At 41.9% G+C, this 24,383-nt stretch overlaps 1 protein-coding gene across 10 annotated transcripts in view; it reads right to left on the minus strand.

Annotated features, from left to right (window-relative positions):
- LOC140212656 (zinc finger protein 40-like) overlaps positions 1-24,383 on the minus strand; it is a 272,216-nt gene that overhangs the window by 79,031 nt on the left and 168,802 nt on the right. For 9 of the 10 annotated variants that reach the window (XM_072283743.1, XM_072283744.1, XM_072283741.1 and 6 more), the window contains 2 exons: positions 14,420-20,448; positions 7,880-8,007 (listed from right to left, as the gene is read on the minus strand). In XM_072283743.1, coding sequence (XP_072139844.1) covers positions 7,880-8,007; positions 14,420-20,448 — 6,157 coding nt within the window. The remainder of the gene's footprint in view (positions 1-7,879; positions 8,008-14,419; positions 20,449-24,383) is intronic. The other variant, XM_072283746.1, reaches the window with a different exon arrangement.

A 24,383-nucleotide genomic window follows, 5' to 3' on the forward strand; every position in this document is an offset into this window, starting at 1 on the left:
CTAGCTAGAGGCTCAGCAATCTCTTCCCTCGCCTCATGGAGCAGCTTGGGTAATATTCCGTCAGGCCCTGGGGACTTACCCGTCCTAATGTATTTTAACAACTCCAACACCTCCTCTCCCTTAATATCCAGAACATCAACCTCACTCATATTGACCTCACTGTCATCAAGTTCCCTCTCATTGGTGAATACCGACGAGAAGTATTCATTGAGGACCTCGCTCACTTCCACAGCCTCCAGGCACATCTTCCCACCTTTATCTCTAATCGGTCCTACCTTCACTCCTGTCATCCTTTTGTTCTTCACATAATTGAAGAATGCCTTGGCGTTTTCCTTTACCCTACTCCCCAAGGTCTTCTCATGCCCCCTTCTTACTCTCCTCAGCCCCTTCTTAAGCTCCTTTCTTGCTTCCCTACATTTCTCAATAGACCCATCTGATCCTTGCTTCCTAAACCTCATGTATGCTGCCTTCTTCCACCTGACTAGATTCTCCACCGCACTTGTCACCCACGGTTCCTTCATCCTACCATTCTTTAACTTCCTCATCAGCACAAATTTATCCCTAACATCCTGCAAGAGATCTCTAGATATCGACCACATGTCCATAGTACACTTCCCTGCAAAAGTATCATCCCAATTCACACCCGCAAGTACTAGCCTTATAGCCTCATAATTTGTCCTTCCCCAATTAAAAATTTTCCTGTCCTCTCCGATTCTATCCTTTTCCATGATAATGTTAAAGGTCAGGGAGCGGTGGTCACTGTTCCCCAGATGCTCACCCACTGAGAGATCTGTGACCTGACCCGGTTCATTACCTAGTACTAGATCTAGAATGGCATTCCCCCTAGTCGGCCTGTCCACATACTGTGACAGGAATCCGTTCTGGACACACTTAACAAACTCTACCCCGTCTAAATCAGGTGTCAATCAATATTAGGGAAGTTAAAGTCACCCATGATAACAACCCTGTTATTTTGCACCTTTCCAAAATCTGTCTCCCAATCTGCTCCTCTGTATCTCTGCTGCTACCAGGGAGTTGATAGAATACTCCCAATAGAGTAACTGCTCCCTTCCTGTTCCTGACTTCCACCCAAACTGACTCAAAGAAGGATCCTGCTACATTACCCACCCTTTCTGTAGCTGTAATAATATCCCTGACCAATAATGCCACCACTCCTCCCCTTTCCCCCCCTCTCTATCCCTTTTAAAGCACTGAAATCTAGGAATATTGAGAATCCACTCCTGCCCTGGTGCCAGCCAAGTCTCTGTAGTGGCCACTACATCATATTTCCATGTATGTATCCAAGTTCTTAGTTCATCCCCTTTGTTCCTGATGTTTCTTGCATTGATGTACATGCACTTTAGCCCTTCTACCTTACTACCTTTACACCCTTTATTCTGCTTCTCTTTCCTCAAAGCCTCGATAGAGATATAGAGACATGTAGATGTTAGATCTGGCTTTGGGTCCCATTCACCTTGCGAATTAATTTAAACTCTCCCGAACCATGCAAGCAAACCTGCCTGCAAGGATATTGCTTCCCCTCGAGTTCAGGTGCAACCCATCCAATCTGTACAGGTCCCACCTTCCCCAGAAGAGTTTTCAATGATTCAAAAATCTAAAACTTTGCCCCGTGCACCAGCTCCTCAGCCACACATTCAACTGCCATCTCCTCCAACTCTTACCATCACTATCACTCGTCAGAAGATTGAGCTGATAGATGTTTACAATAACAAAACTCAACCCTCAGACCTGGCCAACAACTGGAGATTGACATCTCATCTGCAGGCTATGTTCTGTGTGGTAAGAATGAAATGCAAACTCTTAAATGCTCCTAAAGCATAGTGGTCAGGATTTTACTTCCATTAGCAAATGCATCAAACATTTTTTGAATGATTTTGACCCATCAGTAACTTTGATTGTTGGAGGAACATCTTTCTGAAAGCAGGGCAAAGGTAAACTTTCCAACTCAAGAGACTTCTTTGCAGAATGTTGATCTAACACAAATGTACATTGGTAATAGAAACTTGAGGTTGCATAAACTCTGGTGTCATAGGCATTTTATTTGTGTATCTCAGAAAATTAATCAAGGGAAGTAAATGCAAAGCAAAATCATTGCATTAAATGATTAGCACAGCTGTGTGAGTTTTTCAGGAGGTGCAGTCAAGGCGTGCTGTGTTGGGACAATTCCACCTCTCCAAAAACCTAAGATTCTTATAGTGCAGAGTAGCACATACAAAATGCTGGAGTAACTTAGCAGGTAAGGCAGCTTCTATGGAAAGGAATAAAGAGTAGACATTGCAGATGGAGAGCCAGTACGGATGAAGGGTCTCAGCCTGAAAAGCTAACCTTTCCTTTCCACAGATATTGCATGACTTACTTAGTTTCTCTAGTATTACTCTAGGCTTCTAGCATCTAAAGAATCTCTTATAGTGAAGAATATATAAATATAAGAATTCTTATAGTGCATCATTTTGTTTTAATAAACCTCATTGGTTCGGCTATTAGAAAAATTTGTAGATAACCATTATTAACTACTTTTCATAATGTTGTTAAGCACCAATTTGTCATTGAAACATCAGTTAATATTGACACTGGACCTGGCTGGAAGCCTGAGAAGAGCTATGCGCATTACTCACAGTATTAAATTGTTGAATTAGACACAAAGTCACAGAGCAATACAGCATTCAAAGAGCCCCTTTGTCCCAATGAGTCCATGTCGACCATTGTGCCCACCCAGTTTGTCCCATTTTCCTGCATTTGACCCTTATCATGCTAAGCCCCACCGCTGCATGTACCCATCCAAGTGCTTCTTAAATTATACTATTGTAGCTGCTTCAACAACTTCCTCTGGTAGCTCCTTCTATATATTCACCACCGCCTGTGTGGACGAAGTTGCCTCTCAGGTTCCTTTTAAATCTTTCCCTCTAACCTTATCTATATGATCCCTAGTTTTGGACTCCTCTATCCTGGGGATAAGACTGTCACCATCCAACTTACCCACGCCCCTCATAATTTTAAACATTTCTATAAAGCCGCCCCTACATTCCAAGGAATAAAACTTAGCCTGGGCAACCTCTCCCTCTTCTTAGATGCAATTTCACCAGCCACATTTCATGCAGTTCTTATGTCCCTGCAACTTATAATGCATTGTAAAATACCTGAGATTTAGAGGGGCATAAGGTAGGTTTGGTGTTTCATCACAAAAATATAATTCTTCATTCTTCACCTGTGTTACTGCTCTTAATGTAATGGAAATTTGTCTTTACTAAATTCATAAATCATATCTAAAAACTGGAAAAATTGAATAAAATTTGATATAATGGAATTTATGTGAAAAAGTAAATAAACACAAAACCTCTTGTTTCAATTCATGTCTGTTAATGCTTGCACAAATGTTGTGGCTTTGTGTTACATGAAGTTGTGTTAACAATTAACATTTGGAAGAAAACACCCCGAACCCCTGTACCCCTGTAACATAGGAGTCACCTGTGCTAGAAGTGGATGTATTTTTCAATAAACTAAAGATCACAGTGAACATTTGGGAGTCATGTAGATTACACTGTAAAATAGGTGTGTCTCTGTGTGTGTAAGAGAGAGAGAGAGAGAGAGAGAGAGAGAGAGAGAGAGAGAGAGAGAGAGAGCGTGCGCGCACGTGATTTATAAGGGATGAGGATTATTGGCTCCCTCCAATGCTGTCAAGGCAAGAAAGAGCAAATTGACATGAACACAGTAAAAAGGATGATATGGGAAAGAATTTAATTGGGGGAGGGCTAATTGTGATGGTATTAGGTAGGAGCTTGGGACTGGAAACTTGGAACAAAAGTTCTCAGGGAAATGTGCAACAGAAATATACAGGTTGTTCAGGGAGCAGTCTGCCTGCTTTTCTGGATAGGTTTATCCCAACGAGATTAGGAAAGGATGGAATGAAACATTTTTAAAGTTTAGGAAGCAAAAGTCAGACAGGGCTCATGAGATTTATAAGGTTGCCAGGAAAGAGCTTAAGAAGGGAACTAGAATAGCCAGAAGCGGACAAGGCCTTGGCAAGTAGGATTAGTGAAAATCCCAGAGGGAACAAGATGACAAGAGCGAGGGTAGGACTGCTGAAGGAGAAAAAGAGAAACATGTGACTGGGGGAAAAGGGGGGAGGGGAGGTCCTTAATGAGTACTTCAGTGTTTACCAGTGACAGGGACCTTGACGAATGTGAGGTCAGCATGGAACAGGCTAATACACTAAGGTTTAGATAGAGGTAGTGTTGAGCTTCTGAAAAACATAAGGATAAATAATTCAGGAAATACCACAGCTTACTATGGAAAGCAAGGGAAGCGATTGTTGGAGTGTTGACCATATGACCATTAAGCATAGGGGCAGAAATAGGTCATCTGGCCCATCGAGTCTGCTCTGCCATTCCATCTTCACTGATTTATTATCCTTTTCAACCCCATTTTCCTGCCTTCTCCTCATACCTTTTGATGATGATCTTTCCATTCTCTCTGGCCACAAGAGTGCTCCTGGAGGATTGGAGGATGGCAAATGTTGTTCCATTGTTCAAGATCTCTTTGAATCATTCAACATTCTTAATGCACTTTATCTTTGCATAAACCCAGTAAAGTGCAATACAGAGGACATCTGTTTAAGGTTAATTGAGGAAAGTTTAGGGAGATGTCAGAGGTAGGATTTTTTTTAACCACAGAGTGGTGGGTGCATGGAACACACTGATGAGGGTTGTGGTGGACTCTGATACAACATGACCAATTAAAAGACTCATGGATGTAAGAAACATAGTAGGTTATGGGCTATTTAAAAGGGAAGGGTTAGGTTAATCACAGAGTAGGTTTATATAGGTCAGTACAACATCGTGGACTGAAGGGCCTGCACTGTTCTTTAATGTTCTGTGCTCTTAATAGTCACCAGACATACTGACTGTGCCAGACAGTGCAACAACAAAAGAACAAATCTCATAAAGTGCATAAAAATACGAGAATGTATGTTATCATTCACTTTGAGTTAAAGAAAGGCAACTAAAAGCAATTACCAAATGGCAAGAGTCTAGAAACTATGCAAGAGTAAGAGAATTTAAGTGTCCAAGTAAACAAAATTACTAAAAGCTGGAACTTTTCACTTGAAAAGACTAAACAGAGAAAGTTATGCTTGTGTAACACCCTGGAAAAGGTTTCAGTGGTAGTGTAATGGTTTTTCTGTAGAAGCACTGCGAATGTAATGGTAATCATACAGCACAGAAACAGACCCTTTAGCTTGCTTCATCCATGAACTTCTGCACTAATCCCATTGTCTACATTAGGGTCATATCCTTCTATATTTTGCCTGTCTCTCTAAAGGCCACTTTAATGTTGTAATTGCATCTGATTCTACCACATTCTCTGGAAAAATATTCTCTGTTTAAAATAAGTCGACTCCTCAGATTCCCTTTAAAATTCTTTCTCACATTTAAGCTATGTTCTCTTCTTTTTGATACCCTTGACCTGGACAATATAGGTTGGCTGATTTCTATGAACATGCCTTTGCTGATAGCATAAATGTGTAATCTAATTTGTCTGTGGCACATTAAGCAAAGGTGCCTCTTTGGGTTGTATCATTAGAGTAGATGTTATGTTGCTGAGTGATTCATGCTGTTTGCACTTCTGGTCAGTATTCGGATTTCTCCTCTGCACACACACAATGTACAGTAGCTGCAATATGGATGAGCCATCAACAGATGTAATAATTAGCAAGATCTTTCCAAAGAATCAAGGTCAATGCCAAAATTATTCAAGGATGACTTGAGTGAGTTATTGAAATGTTTCTTTATCTACTCACAGGTGAATTACCTTCTTTAGTGTCCGCTTATCTGTCATCTGAATACCAAGGTTTATCGATCTTATCCATGATCTCATCAGCAATGCTATATTACTAAGAATGCATGCATGTATGAGAATCTTAGTGACTAATTGATTCACTATCCAGAGAGGCAGCTCAACATCAAGCTACATTACAGGTAGCCTGTAATGCCTTACAATATACTGAAAGGTACATTCACCTGGAAAACAATTTGAACAGAAAGATGGCATAGTGGCACAAATTATGTGCTTTGTAAATTTCCTGATGTTACGTGGTGCAGTTCCTCAAAGGAGCAATCAGCTACCATAGAACATAGATCAGTACAGCATAGTAATAAGGCCCCGTGGCCCAAACATGATTCCAAATTAAACTAATTTCAGTTGAGGTTGTACTCAGGTTGCAACGGAACAAGGCTGAAAGACTTCCACAGATGAAAACTCAGTGGCTGACAGGAAATCTGGGGCACTGCTATGTGAGCTGCCTTTGCACACTGAGTGACGTTGACAGAATAAAATCTTTGTAATTAACCAAGGCTTCAGATTGACCAGCTATGATGAACAGTACAGTGGAAAAGCTAGTTCAGCTGCTGCCTCACAGACCAGCAACTCCAATTCAATGCTGACCTCATGCGCTGCCCGTGTGGAGTTTGTAGAATTTATCCAAGTGACTGTGTGGCTTTCCTCTATCTGCTCCAGTTTCCTTCAATGTTCCAAAGACTTGTGGATTGGTAGGTTAATTGGCTGCTGTAAGTTGGCCAAGTCGTAACTGAGAATCTGGGGAGAGTTGTTGGAAATATAGGGAGAATAAAACAGCATTCATGTAAATGGGCGCTTTACAGTCAGCATGGACTCACTGGACTGAAGGGCCTATGGGTCAGTAATTGTAAATCTGACTGGCTGGTCATTCTGGCTAATGTCATCATGGGGGGACTTTACATACCATGTAACTGACAAACAAATCCAGTCGCTATCATCTTTTTGCACTTACATTTAGTTCATTCACAAACCCTTGCTATCTCTTTGGCAAAACCCAGACAGAAGTTGAGGTAAAGAAAATGACAACTGTAGATGACGTTCAGGATGATTGTACGTGCTCTTTGTCTCCCAGCATGGCTATGGGTCTCCTGAAGAACAGCTCCTCCAAGTCAGTCTATTAGGTTGGTAATGTCGTTTGTAAAAGCGTCTCGGCCTGAAGCGTTCGACTGTTTACTCTTTTCCATAGGTGCTGCCTGGCCTGCTGAGTTCCTCCAGCATTTTGTGTGTGTCATCCCTCTGTTTCTTGTCTCTGTTAGTTCATTCCTTTGGATTTGAAATTGATAATTTATTGTCACATGTACTGAGGTACAGTGAAAAGCAGTGCATTGAAGACGTACAATTTAAAACAACACAATGAAGCTACAGCAACATTGTACAGTGTAACAGCTACAGAGAAAGTGCAGTGAAGGTAGACAATAATGTGCATGATCATAACGAGGTAGATTGTGAAGTCCAGAGTTCATCTTATCATCATAGGAAACCATTCAATGTTGTGAATCAGAACACTGGCTTAATTTCCTCATGCTTTACATTTGCTGATGACCTCTCACAAACAAGTGGTACTTTGCCTTTTAGTTCTTACATCAGTGATGCTCAAACACTATTTGTCCCTCCAAGCAGTCTCATGACCTTACTTTTCTACTGTGGAATTAGCAATTCTTTGAATTTGATGAAACTACCCGAACTATTTTCCTTTATCTTTGCAATCAAGCGATTTTCATATGCTAGCAAACCATCCCACTGCAGCTTATTATTTTAGTGTAACTGAATACTGGGCAAGGAAAATGCGTACTTAAAAATTCAGGAATAGAAATAGTGCTTAATTGGCATATATGCATGCTAAATCCTGCAGTTCCTTCAAGTGCTAATGTGGTACTCTGAGTGGGAAACATCATAACAGTTTTTAAGATAGGACAGAACACAGACTACAGGAACAGTTTTACTATACTGCAATGCAAATCCTTATTTTGTATCGGTGTAAGTAACAAGTGTTTAAATGTAAACTTGCCCCCCATCGAAGATCTTAATTCGCCTGGGTTCATTGGAGCCATGCTCTTTGTCAGGGTCACTGACTTGGCTTTCAAACTTGTCTTTGCTGTTGTGTTCACCAATTGCAAACGTTCGGTTGCCGAGCGTCTGTCCAAAACAAAGAAGCAACATATTCAGCAGTAATTATAAAATAGAAATAAGAGCTACTATTAAGCAACATAATGATTAATATTTAATAGTGGCTAGAATATCACTGAATTTAAATGCATTATTAGACTAAAAGAAAAGGCTTACATAAAAGTGCAAGGAAAGTACAAATCCAGGGCACTCAGAAGACTACAACAACAAAGAGATAAAATGCAAATGGTCATTACCACATTTCACCCTGGAGGGGAAAAAATGATTTTCAGTTGTATAACAGAGTCAAACAACATCAGATAATTGAATTTCTAGATAATTATATCTTATTTCCAACCATATTTATTAAATTTGTTCTCAACTACCGATCTTACATTATTTTTTAACATCAGAGTTCTCTCTTGTCTGGCACTTTTATCATTTTGTCAGCTCTCTTGAATCTCATTAATTTGGAATACTTAATTTCTAGACATGGCCATCATGTATTTCCCTAACAATTATTAGTTCAAATCCATTTGTCGTATTTGTGCCATTTTTGTACACATACCTTAAGCACATTTCTTTGAATTATTTTTGTTTACTTTTTCACCTTTACCATTATGCTTTCAGACCCTTCCTGTCTTATTTGGCTTATTATTGTCCATATGCCATTTTGTTCGTATAGTCATGGCTGCTTCCTTTGAGCCTGTGACTTTTCCCTCATCTGAGTGCTGACTACTCTCACACACACTCACCCACCATTATTAATTTAACGTTCTTGCTATCCTATTTGTCATCACACTGGACCTGGTCTGGTTTAAGTGGAGCTGTCCCAGAGTACTCTGGCACTACTGGTGCCAGAGCTCTAAATATCAAAACTCATTTCTCAGTCATGTCAAAAATTACACTGGAGCCCTGTATTTCATTCTCTGATTCATTCAAACCTACATTAATTTTTGCACAATGAAAGAAAGAAAGACTTATAACCTCTGGACGCGTTAAAGCCAACAGGCAACAGTTTGCTTTGGAAATCTGACGATGGTTGTACTGCAGAAACAAGTAGCTAAAAGCATGCAGCAAAGTTCCACACACAGCATATGATCCCACAGACACATATCATATGATTGTAATGAAGTTGGCTGAAGGATAAACAATGGCTGGAAGGAAAGTTTCACTATAGAAAGTGCTGTGGCATCTTTAAATCACACCTGAGGGGCCATATGTGATTGACAGTACAGTAATTTCTCAATACTCATTGAAGAGACAATTCAAATTATATGCTCAATTGGTAATAATCATGTGATTAGGGTTCAGCATTTTAACTGACCATTAATTCAGTCATTTCTAGTTTTATGTTAATGGATCACAATATAGGGAGCGTCTCTCTCCAACCTCAGATCTGATGCAAGTCATTATTGGTAACAGCAAGAATGCCAGGAATTAAAGGTAATTGTGTAACTGGGTGGGTATGGACAGACTGGATATAATTTTGACGAGACAGTCCAGGACACAAAAATAATTGCATGATATTTATGAATTTTAAGAACTGGATAGTTATCTGAAATACTTTCACAGATTTTACTGTAACCATACTTCCCTCTTGCAAAGTATTTATGCACACAATCAAATCTTTCATGCATCTACGCTGACAATGGTTTTACATTTAAATCCTCAAAGTGAACACTTTTTGTGTACCCAGTCTTTCATTTACACATTTTCCTTGCACAGGGTATTATCCAGAATGACCACAATTGCTGATAACTGCTTTAGAGGCTGGACAACGACTCTTTTAACAAATCAGCATTTGAATAACAATCAGATTCTTTGTTTTACTGAACCTTGGTTACTTTATTCAGCTTTTAAGAGAGGCCCAATAACTAAACATCAGATGGCCAGTAATCTCATTAAGATAAATAATCTAAAATGCCTTTATGAATTTCTGGCAAGCCGTTGCAATATTGAGTCAATAAAAAACCCTTGGACAACACACACAAAATGCTGAAGGAACTCAGCCAGTCAGGCAGCTGTGATGAAGGGGAATGAACAGTTGACATTTTGAGCCAAGATCTTTTTTCGAGTCCTAATGAAAGGCCTTGCCCCAAAACATTGACTATTTATTCCACTCCACAGACGCTACCTGACTTGTTGAGTTCCTCTAGCATCTTGCATGTGTTGCTGAAGATTTTCAGCTTGTGCAGACCTCGTGTAACAATAACAAATGCTTATTTTAGTTAGGAGGTATTATGAAGCAAAATTGAAATAAGGGACAAGTTAGGTTAGGGTACCTCAGTTAAGAGCACTTCATTGTATTGTGCTATAATTGAAATACTGAATAACAAATAACCTCACTTTGGAACTTATAATAAATTTGTCAAAGTAATGATAATGTAACTAATGATAATTTCTGTATCAGGACAAAAATAGACCAAATTTGCCTGTTACCATTCTACTGTTTATGTGATGCCACAATTACTGAAATGTTAACTAACAGTGACAATTAACGAGGTGAGAAACATCTGAGTGCCTTTGGGAATATTGTTGTTCTTAAGTGTGCTATACTTATCATAACAGCTTGCTCTGCTGGCTGTTGGGCTTGTCTGCTCTCCACTATACTCGTCCTCCTTCGGGGGCCTGGGACACCTTTGGTCCCTATAGCAGCGTTGCTGCGGCCTGGGGCGCTGCAATATACAATGCAGTCTGTGAGGCAGACTGGGCAGAAGGATCTTGTCTGGCAGCCCAAGGTCTCTATATCGCCTGCCCAGGCTTGTAGCACCCTGCAGAGGTCACTACAATGATGACGCAAGACTTTGGTACAACATGGGAATTACTGTTTCTGCACCACCACAAGCTGACTTTTCCCTGTGTGCTACCCACCATCTTTTGAGACAGAAGAATGCTAACAATTATAGCCTTTTTTAATGTGCTCACGTGGTACTCCAAACTTGACTTCAATATGAATGAATCAATGTTATCTGCTTTCACATCTCTCTCAGGATTTGAAGGGATTGATTTGTTGAGTTTATTATCTGGATTCCTCCATCAATGAGCATCGAGAGATTACTGTACTATCATACTGAATCAACATCTGGCCTCTCAGATGGGAGTTAAAGATCCTACAGCAGTATTTATAGTGGAGCTCTGAACTTCCAATGTTTATCCTTCAACTAACTTGACTACAACCTACAATCATGCATTTCTTTGCTGCTTGTCAGACTGTGTGCATGCTATTAGCTACATTTTCATGCATTGCAGCTATAGTTAGATTTTCAAAGCCATTGTTTGAATATCCATTCCGACCTGTCTTTCCACTGCCCTGTCCATTGCACACTAAGACCAAACTCACACTAGAAGAATAACACCTCATATTCTGCTTCAGTATCCTACAGCCCGATGGTTTGAACACTCTTTTTCAGGTAACCCATTTCCCTATGGCCCCTTTCCACACCCACTAATCCAGCCAGGGTCTTTCCCCTTTTGTTCACCTTTTCCATTTCTCTCTCCCTTGTTATGTATGCAGTCTCATCATACTCACCACCCCCCATTCCAAACCTGGTTCCATCTGCCCATTACCCCTCCCTTAACTGGTATCAGCTATCACATGTCAGTCTCTACCTCTACCCTTCAACAGCCTTCCCCTACCTGGCTCTATCTGTAAATTTCTTCTTATGTTTCCATCTCTCGCCCACAAGTCATTGTTTCCACAATATCCTTGTCCCCTCACCTGGTCCCATCTGCCATTACTACTCCCTGTCTGGTTTTACCCATCATCCAACAGTCTCGCTCACATCTATATACAGGGCATTTTCTTCTACATTCCCAGTCCTGATGCAGGGGACCTTGACTCAAAACTATCCTTTAGTCTCCACTGTTTGACCCACTAAGTCCTTTCAGCAAGTTATTTTTTTAGTTGTAAACTCAATTAGTTGCCTGCTAAATCCTTTGCCACATCTAAAGGTCAAAAATGTACAACAGATGCTTTTACTTTCTTTCATTCAAATGTCAGGTTTGGCCTACACAATGATGTCAAATCAAAGGACCCAAAATGCTCCGAAGATCATGCAATCCAGCTTCAGTGGTGTCAAACCTATCCTACTTCCAACATAACCAAGGATCCCTTTCACTCTGGTCATTCTCTCTTCTTTTCCCTTCAAGAAGTAGGTACAAAAGCTTAAAAACATGTACCATCTGGCTCAAGGACATCTTCTTCCCCATTACTACAAGACTTAAATGTATCTTTTATATGATAAAGATGAACTCTTGATCTCCTAAACTACCTTATCCTTGGCCTTTGTAACTGATACTACCTCAACATATGGAATCATCTGCTTGGATGGCATACAAACGGAAGTGTTTCACTATACTTCCATACTTGTGACAATAATAACCCAGTCACTTCTACCAGAGGCCAGGACTACCTAACAAGTACAGCTAAAACCAATTCTACTTCTGAATATTTGTTTACCAGATAACTGCCTTCAACTGCATACTTCTTTGCTGCTCGTCCTGGGTTTTCAAAAAAGAACAGAGTAAAAACATAAAAGCTCCTGTATACACTTTCCAGAATACGGCATGAACAGTGAATAACCCGTAAAGATCTTTTTAAATACACTTCTAAATACTACTTAAATAAAAATATAATTTTTAGGAAAAAGCAAATTGGACTTTAGTTGCTGCTGATCTTTAGCTCTGATATTATTCTTTCACCCACTAACTTGTTATTAATATAAGGCTATCAGACAATTGATTGAATCACCTTGAGCTGTACCACAGGAGACCAATTCACTAATTCAGTTTTCAAATGTTTATTTATTCTGCTTGTTATTACCATAATACCAAGTAAAAACATGTGGTGCAATGAAATTATTGCTGAGGAAGATGAAGAGCAAGAGGAGCTTAGGAGGACGATGGTGCCTAACAGCGACTCCTTTGCCTGCACCTTCACAAACAGCTCTATTTCTACCTTTTAAATCTCTATTTTCTTCCTTTTCAGGGTTCTCTGGAAGACCCTGACCTGGAGTTACACGCTGACTTCGGTTCTTTGTGGGTATGGGACTTGCTCTCGGGGTCTCACAACTGGCCGCTATTCGATATACCAAGGATGCGGCCTAGAAGACTAGTGTGCCTTCAGGGTTCCAGGATTTCATGGCTCTGGAGGCAGGCAGACTCGAGGTCGGTGCCTCTGCAGGAAACTGGTGTGTCGTGGGAAGATTGAAAGCAGCTAGCTAGACCTGAGTTCTTTGGGCAGAGCTCAGAAAAAAATGACGCAACAGACTTTTAACATTGTAAATCAGTGAGTTGTTTGTTATGTCTCCCCTCTCGCTGTGAAACGGGGACAGCTCTTTTTCCCTTATTAGGGAAAGAGAGAACCTGTTGTATGTCGAATTATCAGGTGAACGAATAGTCTTTGGGGTACTGAAGTCTGTGTCTTTATTGATGCTTTGCTGCACACTTGAGTGCTTGGTGGGGAAGGGGGGGATCATTGCTGCTGCTTATACGTGGGTGGGGGAGCTTTAGGGTTCTAACATTTAACTATCATTCACTTTTTGGGGCACTTCTCTGATTTCGTGGATGGTTGCGAAGAAAATGGATGTATATTGTATACATCTCTCTGACATTAAATGCACCTTTGAAACCTTTGAAGAGAGTAAGAACTTAGTATAAAGAAGTCAATTTTAAGAGGCATCTTGAATAGCTGAAGAGTAAGATGTGCATAGATTCATGAAGGGAACTTGAGAACCTGGCAATGGAAAGCTTAGCTGCCAGTGATTGTGTGATTAATAATGCAATGCTCAGGAACTCTTATGTTCCTTAGAGAGGTACATAGGATTAAGGATGAAAGGAATTATGAAACAGAAGAAATTAGAAACAAGGATGAAAAATTTTATTCAAGGAACTGCTTGATGGGGAGTCAATTTAGCTATTAAACAGGGCCGTGTGGGTTCTGATCATTAGCAGAGTTTGGAATGACCTCATAATAATAGCGGTTGGCCAACACAGTTTGAAACAAGCAAGTCTTTTGGTAATAAAGGCACCTATGAGGGCTTGAATAGCAGATGAGGTGAGATCGGACCAGAGATGGGCAATACTATGGAGGCAGAAATAGGCAGTCTGAATGACTCAGAAATGCTGTTGGAAGCTCATTTCAGTGTCCAACAGGATATCAAGCTTCAGTCTCAAGTGGTTTTCATAGAGAGGGATAGAGTGGTTAGGTATTAGAATTTTATTATGAAGCCTGAAAACAATGGTAATGGCCTTCCCAATATTTAACAAGAGGAAATTGTAAGCAGTCATTTTTCATTGCATTAATACCTCCATCAAATCCTCTCTAAACTGATGGCTTCAACATCTAAGCTTATCCCATACTGGCCTTCAAGTCATACAGCTTTCTCTGCCAAATTGTTCGCAAAGCAAAAATAGATTGAGCAAGCAAAATTGTTAATACCTTGGATTTATCAGCTTTCCACATGCTTGATGATACCAATATGTCAGACTGATTCAGTGTGTTTTTTGCTTGTGTATACATCATTTTTTTAATCTTCTGCTTTGGATTGAGAAGACCAAGTATAACTTTAGTTGGTAGCCCCAGTGGATTGGGATTATGAGGGCTGACATGCCAAGTTGAATATGCAGACAACTTTTTGTCCACTTGCTGAGTATGTAATGGCTTGCACTTTTTCAGATAACACCAACTAAATCTCGTTGAAGTCTTTAGAGTGGAAAGTGTTGCGCTTTGTACATCTCGTGTACTTGCAACTGGAAAGGAAGCTCTCGCTTTTACTTGGGCTTGATTGTTTGCTAGTTGAACTTGCTCATTACTTGATGCAGATACATCAACCTGAGTATTAGTGAGTGACTTCAACAAAGTAGTACTAGCTTGTAGGGAGCGAGAGAATGTGATTATAGGTGATTTTTGAATAACTGTCCCTGAAGAAGAGGGAGAACCTTCAGAGTCCAAAGCTTCTCCTGAAAGAACTGGCAGCTCATGAAAAGGCTTTGCTGGCGAGCTGTTGAGGTCTACAATTTGAGAGTTGTTTTTCAGAGTACATTCTTGCTCAATAGGCAGCGTGCTCTCGGCATGATCAGTTGTGCAGTGCTGCCTCACTAATACTGGCTTCTTCAATTTAGTAATTTCAGCAGATTTGGTGTTTTGTAACAGCACAGGTGTCACTTTACCACTACTTGAAGATCCACTTTCATCCTTAACCCGTTTCTGATGTTTTTCCATTGCAATATCTAAACTATTTGCTGGTGATAGCATGCGTTTACTAGTACCAGTAGGTTCTTGTGCAAGTAGACAGTCAGAAGGCATTTCCGATCCACTTGATACAAGTGCAGTTCTGCTTTCGTTAATGGCATAACAGTTTTCAGAAACAGAAGACATTTTATTTTCTTGGGTTTCCAGATAGTCCTTTGATCCTGAAAGCATTTCCTTGGCAGTGTTCGAATGTATTTGATCATCAAATTTACAAATCACCAGAGCTTGCTGGTTTGTTTGATCTTGTGTGACCAGAATCTGAGGCAATGTTGAATGAATAGCAGTGTTAAAAGTGGGTTTCCCACTCTGGATGACCAGAGAAGCTCCAGGCTGTAGCTGATTGGACATGTGGTCAGGGTGGATAGGTGGGAATGGAGGAACCAAATACAAATTGGAAATAATCTCCAAGGACTTGGTTGAAATAGTTGAAGTTACCCCACTTGATCCTAGAGTGAGAGGAATAGATAAGGGAATGACTGGCAGATGGGATGTAATGCTAGGAAGTATATATGGCTGGCTGGATTGACTTTGAACAAGTTCAAGCTGGTATTTAGGAGCGTATATATTTTCTTCAGTTGCAGGAGGAAGTGATATAATTGGACCTATTTTTGCAGGCAGTACCTTTAGGTTTTCTAATGTCAATGAACATACCTCAGATTTCTGAGCAAGAGATGTTTGAACTAAAGGTGGTTTAATTTGGATTTGATTATTTATATTTACTTCTTGAGTTGATGGCTGTGGCTGATGTTGCACTATGTGTTGAAGTTGTGTCACACATGACAACTGATGCTGTGAAGTTAAGAAAGACACAGGGGATAATCTACTTGATAAGGATCTTTTGAGTTGTGGCAGGGCAGCTACCTGCAGAGTTAGATTTTGCTGGAGTAAATTGGAAGGCAAAACCTGAGGTTGAGGAATATCTGGGCCAATACTCAAAGACATCTGCCGTACAAGAGGACCTCTTCTCCTTTCAATAAGTGAGACAGAGCCAGATGCTATTAATTCAGAAGCCACAGTTGAAATCATTTCCATTGAAACCTTTGGTGATGTAGATATTGATGTGGCTATGATACCACAATCAAATGACTTGCTACTAATTCCTGTAGCAACCTCTGTACATGGTGATACACTATTATTCTGTTCAGATGCAGCATGCCTCATTTCTCTGTAATATGGATTGGGAACACCAAGTGTGTTAGAACGACTAACTAGAACCAATTCAGATGACTTAACCAGTGTTTCCAGCTTGGAAGGACTTTCAGTCCTTGGAACATCCTCCCTATCAAAAGAGGCTGAAAGACTAGAACAAGACAGATTGCTCTCCTGACTGAAACTCCTTGACAGTGTAGAATCAAAACTGGATTCACCAGATGAATGCTCCATCTCAGCTAAGCGGATTCGTTTCTTCTTTGGTGGTAGCTTCTCTGTTGGCAGATTTGATAGTGTCTCACTCCTCTGAGGCCAATGAAACTTCTCTGTTTGCTCATTTCCTTGCACGTCTTGCTCCTGGTCTGGTTCCTCAGTGACCAAAATCTCTGGAACCTGAATGTTATGCTGGCGCACCAATTTTAGCTGCTGCACCGAAGAGCAATCAACAGAAGAAGATCTCGAATATTCGCTGGTTGATGCCCTTGATATCCCAGGGTTGGGTTGCTTTTGGGAACTGGACTGACTGCAAGCACCTTCTTTACCAGTTACAAATAAAGAAAGCTGCATTATTTCATTATGGGTTTCCTTTTCCTGCACAGGACCAGGAGAATTTCTATCCACAGATTCAGAATGTTCAAATGAACAGGGCCTACTCAATGAATTAGTATGTTGTATTACAGACACACCACTGTTAGCCCTACTTAACTCTCGTTCTTGCAATGGTGAGGGTGATGGCTTGATTTGGATTTCATTGCTAAAAGATACTGGATCCTCCAGGGAATGCTCCTTGCTGCCTGACTGAAGGTGCTCCCCTGATAGACTTTTCACACTAACATTCATGGATTGGCTGCCTCCACCTAAATTGTTGCGATGACACGTAGCACTTAACTGATCCGATGCAGATTCTTTATTTGTGGTGTCTGTCCCAGTACCTAAAGCAGGTAAAAGCTCGTCATCATCACCAATACTTTTAATTTTCCTCCTTTTCCGCACCTTAGGTGGTTGCTGGAGCACACCTGCTGCTCCTATAATCTTATAATGTAACAATTGTGGTGACATGCTGCGTGATATTGCTTCATGTTCCGAATCTTTTGTGATGATTGGTTTGACCTTTGGCCCGTGAAGCTCGGAGCAGTAGAACTTCTTGTGGTTTTCAAAGTTCTCCAGCTTCCTATATCTGTTTCGGCATGTTTCACATTCGTACATGGACCCCCGACCTTGTGACTTCTTCACTTTTTCCTGCATACGCATGTTGTATTCAAATGATTTGCTTCTTGGCATCAAAACCCCTGTGGTCATGGTGCTCCTTTGGAAACCTTCATCCATAGAGCGTGTGGAAGCAAAACTCTGCCCCTCACTGGCTGATGAGTCTTCTACAGCAGTCTGTCTGACAAGGGTTCGTGGATAGGCAAGATGGATTGTTGTCTGTGGTCCAGGTACAAAGACATCATCGCTAAACGAACCACAAATTTTGTCATCAAATGACTGGCTCCCTCGCAATGGGTGTGCAGCTGATGTTGTATTTGCAGGTACAGCTGAATTTGCTGGAGTAGCAGGCATCGAATTACTTCTAGTAATTGGCAGACAATCAAGAGAAGGGAATGGAGGAGGAACAGATAGAAGAAACACTTGTTTTGACTTGTCAGTAGGTGTAAAGGGGGACTTGGGAATATCAGAACTGGAGCTTGTTCTCCTTCCAGAATGAAGAGGCCGTAGATCAAACTGGAATGAGTCTTTAAATGTGTAAGGTTTTGGTGAGTCTATGCTTCCTCTCCTAGAAAGGGATGTTCTTCTTGGTTTTACACTATCCAGCTGCTTATCATCCACTACTGCTTCATTATCTGATATCAACTTGGAAATGCGCTCTTCAAGCATTTTGCTTGCAATCTGGGTACGAACAGGAGCTGCTGATTTGAACTGCTTTTCAACTGAAACTGTATTCATCTGTAAATCAGTGGCCATAATTTGATTGCTGTGAGCAGGGCAAGGAAAACTGACCCTGTTTGCATCAACTTCGGTGATGGGCAGTGACTTAATGAAGGGACTGATGGGACTCATCTGCTGATCAGCACTTTCGGAACGGGAGAAATACCCAGAATCTGTGCTGCCTAAACTTCGAGGGCTCAAATGATGCTTCCCTTGTTCCGTGGCCTGCTGTCTTTGAAGCTGTGCGTGTGAAGTCACTGACTGAGCCTTTTCTTCCTCTTGTGGACATACTTCCAGCTGCTGCTTGCACCCAGTCTCTTGCTTTGTCCAAGACATCCAAATTGAAGTTGACTCTACTTGAGCAGCCTGTGGGTTTGCCTGCGGTGGAGTATTGACAGGTTCTGGAGCTGTACCCGTCACCTGTGGACTATTAGCCCTTACTGGAGAAATATTCACTGGGTAAACCACCACTTTTGGCAAAGCAGCTGTAACTTTTGGCTCAATGCTTTCATGCAAGGCCATAGACTCGTAAGTGTCATAACCAGAGACTTTAGTTACTGGTTTACTGGATGATGAGATACTCAAGGGGAAAGCCGCAGCTGCTTCTGAATAGGACATATTGTCAGCTACTTGTGCAGCTTCCTGTTCAAAGTGCTTTTGATCAAAATATTTTTCCTCTGATGTGGAATCAGCCTCACTTTCACAGCTTTCCTCTACGTCTGACTGAATAAGCCCTCGGTCGGATTCCTGTGATACTGATGTACCGCTGCTCTCCGATCTTAGAACAAGACCAAGTTTGATAGCATGAGCGTGGGACTTCTTGTGCTTATACAAGTTACTTTTCGTCTTAAATGAAAACCCACATGTAACACAAGGGTAGGGCCGTTCCCCAGTATGTGAGCGAATATGCTTTTGGAGAACACTAGGCTTTGCACATGCTCGGTTACAGTACTCGCAAATATACTTCCCCTGCTTTTTTGGCTTTTGGTCCTTAAGCGCAATATTGGACACTTGGTCCATCCCAGCATTGACAACAGATGGCATCTGGTTATAACCAGATCCAATTTGATCACAATTAGGTTGATAGGCTGTCATTGACTGGTTTGAATTGACCAAAAGCTGACTTTGATGCAGCCTATATGGCATGGCAGAAGTCTGAGTCTGGCCTAAAGAAGTCATGGTTAAATCATGTGGTGATTGGAAATGGTGTTTTCCTTGATCCTGCTGGTGTGTTGGTGATCCATTAAACCTCTGAGATAAGACATGATGTTGATCTTGTTTAGCATGTAAAACACGTTGAGTTTGCTGGTAGTGCAAGTGAGATGCAGGCTGACCTGTCAGCTGTCTATTCCCTGATTTGGGCACAGTTTGAGCAACATTTGAATAGTACTGTGGGTCTGTGACAAATTCAGATTTACATTCTGAAAGCTGACTTAGGCTCTGTGCAAAAACTGTTGATGTTCCACTTGACACTCCCAGAGATACAACGCTGACATCTGTTTTTTTCGACTCTGAGTCAGCTGCAGAAAATTTTACCTTTGAAAGAGTTTTCAGTTCTGGCTCCATAGCTTTCAATAAGACATCAAATGCAGAATTTGCATAAGGAGAGCTCCCATTTGTACTGCAACTTTTGTTCTCGGCTTTAATGATCCAATGTTTATGCAGTAAAGACAGACGTTGAATCGGATGCTCTGGGTGCTCATAGGATAGTGAAGGAGACTTCTCTGTAACCAGCAATTTCAATGTTGCATCAGTTTCTAGTTGGTGAGCACTCCAATTTGGGGACTCAACTGGATTCTGTTGTGCCACAATTTTTTTCTGTGATGATTTTCCAGCTTGGACTTCAGTTGTCTCACCAACAAAATTTAGTTCCTCTGAACATTCTTGCCCAATTTCTCCTTCTTTCTCCAGTTCTCCATTTTGGTCAAGCAAGGATTCCTTTTTTAAAGGTGAAGCAGCAGTTGGAACACCATCAACAGACAAGGCTGCCTCTGCACACTGTCCATGATTACTTAATTTTAAAAGGGCTTTCACAGGTGACTTGGGGATTTTCTTTGTCACGTTTTCAGCCACAACTTTCTTCCGCTTTACACCTTTAGATGCGCTTAACTTCCCTTTTCGTCTAGATTCTTGGAATTCTACTAAAACAAAATAAATTTAAGAAATCAATTTTTTTTATCATTGCTATACCAATAACATGAACAAAGTCATACAGCAACTCATATTTACATGATTAATTCTTGCACAAAACTTATATTTCTAAACAAGGGGCAACCATAGGGTCAGCATACCCAAATTTTAGGCTTTATCAATGTGTGCAAAGCTCTGCTGCCCAAAGCACGGGTGTACCTCTGTCCAACAAATCATGTCAGATGCCACTGGTGAGGGGTTAGTATGCACAAAAGTGATTTCCACAGAAATTATACAAAATAGGTAAATCAGAACATTTATCAGCACAGAAGACCAGTGCTTCCATTATCACCAATGCTTCCATTTTGAAATCCGAATATTTCAGCCATCACTCTCTGTTAAACACACACCTAGGCACTTGTTTATTTGCAAAAATGGAACCCTCCTTCCCACTGTTATTTCCCTTGCTACAAGCTCTATCATTCAAACTGCTGCCAACTAGTCCAATTTAAGGGAACCATCCACTTTAGCCTACAGATAGGCTCATCAGCCCAACTCATGCATATAGAACAAGATATTGTCATAAGAGGGTGGCGCTGGGAGCGGACCCAAATGCAAGACACAGACACTGAAGTACTAGAAACAGGACAGGACTAGAGACTAGAGTTAGGGATGAGACTGGATGCAGACAAGGAGCTGGGACAAGAACACAGACTTGGGCTAGGACATTGGCTAGGCAAGTGGGTCCAGGACAAGGAACTGGGAACTAGGAGCCTGGGCTTGGACTCCGAGCCGGAGACTGGACAAGGACCCAGAACCTGGGTCTTGACTCGGGCTTGGACCCCAGAACTAGGCAAGGACATGACGTGGCTACAGGACTGGACACGGTTTGGGTACTTCGAGGCGAGGACATGACAAGGCTTGGGTACTTCGAGGCGGGGACATGACGAGGCTTGGGTTCTTTGAGGCGGGGACATGACGAGGCTGGGTTCTTCGAGGCGAGGACATGATGAGGCTTGGATTCGGACTCCGAGGTAGAGACTGGACAAGGACCCAGGTCTAGGTCTTGACTCGGGCTCAGACTCCGAAGACATGACGTGGTCTTGGGAGACAGGACTAGGCGAGGCTATAGGACAGAATGAGAGACCCTGGGCAAGACGAGGGAACTCCAGCACAGGATGAAGCACATGGACAGGACGAGGCACATGAACAGGACGAGAACACGAAACCTTAATTTGGTACTCAGGAACAGCTGAGTCTTGGACTTGGGACAGCAGGAACCTCAGAACCTTGGACTTGGGACGAAAGGAACACAGAACACTGAGCCTTGGTCTTGGGGAGAACAGAAACACAGAGCCTTGGTCTAGAGCATGGGAACACGAAGCCTTGGGCTTGAGAGACAGGAACACAGGGACATGGAACACAGAGCCGGGACCCCTCCCTGGGAACAGGACTTGGGGCCAGGGTTCAACACAGAATGCTGAACACAACGAGGCGGTTCCCAACACTAGGTAGCGGCAAATGGCCAGACCTACCTAGCGAAGGCGTGGACACAGGGACAGTTCCAACTCAACGATAGACAGTTCCTTATCTTGACACAGCAAGGCTCCGGTCTCGCTCCAGTGGTAGAACTTGACAAGGTTGCAGGCAAGGCTCCAGACAAAGGTTGCAGGCAAGGCTCCAGAAGGAAGGGGAAGGGAAGGGAACAGTCCAGCCTCAGGGTAATGACAAAGACAGCCTGACTTACCCCATGGAGGCAAGGACGGGATACTGACAAGACGAACCAGCAACCACATTCGAACCCAGGGCCACTTATATTCCCAGCCCCAAGACAAGCATCAGGTGCCTATGATTAAGCCCAACAGAAACAAGGGACAGCCGGAAGACCCAGAGTCCGGAGTCCATGGACCAGACCATGAACTGGAACGCAGACTTCATGGACCAGACCATAACAGATATCTATCCAAGATAGTCCTGTATTGAGTTATTCTGCCTATCAGCTAGATGCATGTAATTTTTCACTGTTGCTTCAAGTTCCAAGAGGTTACTAAAACAGTGTGCAGGTGGTAAAGGACTCCTTGCTAACTTGAAAGCTTCTGCACTAGTTATGGTTGTTTTAGCAGGTATTTCCCAGGGAGTGCAGGAGCAACTCTGAAAGGATGAACAAAGGATATGAAAGGAGCCACTCAAACAAAATGCTGAAGGAACTCTGCAGGCCAGGCAGCATCTATGGAAAAGAGTACAGTCGAAATTTCAGGCCAAGACCTTCAGCAGGTCTGGAGAAAAAAAGATGAGGAGCAAAAAGTTGGGGGGAGTGGGGGGGGGGAGAAACACAGGCGATAGGTGAAACCGGGAAGGGGAGGAGTGAAGTAAAGAGCTGGGAAATTGATTGGTTAAAGAGATACATGGCTGGAGAAGGGGGAGTCTGAGAGGAGAGGACAGAAGGCCATGGAAGAAAGAAAAGGAGGGAGGGGCATTAGAGGGAGACAATGGGCAGGCAAGGAAACAAGGTGAGAGAGGAAAAAGGGGATGGGGATTAGTGACGGGGTGGGGGGGGCTGCTATTACCGGAAGTTCGAGAAATTGATGTTCATGCTATCAGGTGGAAGGTTACCAGGTGGAATATAAGGTGTTCCTCCAACCTGATTGTGGCCTCATCACAACAGTGCAGGAGGCCTTAGATAGACATATTGGAATGGGAATGGGAAGTGGAATAAAATGGGTAGCCTCTGGGAGATTCCGCTTTTTCTGGTGGATGGAGCGAAGTTGCTCAGCGAAGCAGTCTCCCAATGTGCGTCAGGTCTCACCGATATACAGAAGGCCACACCGGGAGCACTGGACACAGTATATGACATCCTCAGACTCATAGGTGAAGTGTGACCTCCCCTGGAAGGACTGTTTGGGCCCCTGAATGGTAGTGAGGGAGGAGGTGTAGGGGCAGGTCTAGCACTTGTTCCACTTGCAAGGATAAGTGCTAGGAGATAGATCAGCGGTGAGGGAAAAATGGACAAGAGAGTCGCATAGGGAGCAATCCCTGCATAAAGAGTAAAGTTTTTGGGAGACTGAGAAGGCCTCTCAATAATAGGCCACATCAATCCAGGATGTTGAGAGAGCAATTCTCCCACCTGATTCAGCGATGAACAACATGTGCACGATTAGTAATTCAATAAGGAAAACCTCACTGAAAGATGTCATTTGATATTGCTCAGACAGACTCAAAGCAGGGCAAGAATCTCAATGGCCAAAACAATGATCTTTTATAGGTTACGTAGACTTGAGTTGGAGCTATTTCCAATATCCTACCACTCTCCATGTAAAGATGATCAATGAAATACTCTTCAAAGACAATTAACTCAATTTGGTTATCTTTTGCCAGTGAGATCTTGTGGCTTTTTCATGATTGTAGACTTCATCATGACTGCACATATGCCACACTGCAGGAAAATCATCATGATATCAGCAAACACGTTGCCTTTATTCTGTACCTCATTTCAAAGAGTGGGTGGCAAGTGCGCGAGAAAGGCTACCTGTTGTTGAAGTAGCTTGAGTCTGATATGGAACTTCACATCCAGTACAACAGACCACTGACATACTTACACTGATTGACTATATGCTGACAGAACTCTGAGGCACTTGGCAGTAGTGTCTAGTCTCTTGGTGGTGAACTATATGTTAACGATCTTGCTGTCAAACAGCTATAAAATGAGCAGCTGAGGACAATGAACTTGAGTGGGAACAGGAGGAAAAGAAACACAAGTAGTCAACTACTTTCTCTACAGCTATGCCTGCTCCATGATTCTAATGGCAATACCAATAAACTCAGTTCACAGGTGTAGGCACAAAAATACAATCTTAGAAAATACATATTCTAAATCAAACATATAAATGAAGTTGCATAGAAAAGACAACTAATTATACTATTGCAGTCACTCATGTACTCTCTTTTT

The sequence above is a fragment of the Mobula birostris genome, chromosome 19 (assembly GCF_030028105.1).
Source record: "Mobula birostris isolate sMobBir1 chromosome 19, sMobBir1.hap1, whole genome shotgun sequence".
Classification (NCBI taxonomy): Eukaryota; Metazoa; Chordata; class Chondrichthyes; order Myliobatiformes; family Myliobatidae; genus Mobula; species Mobula birostris.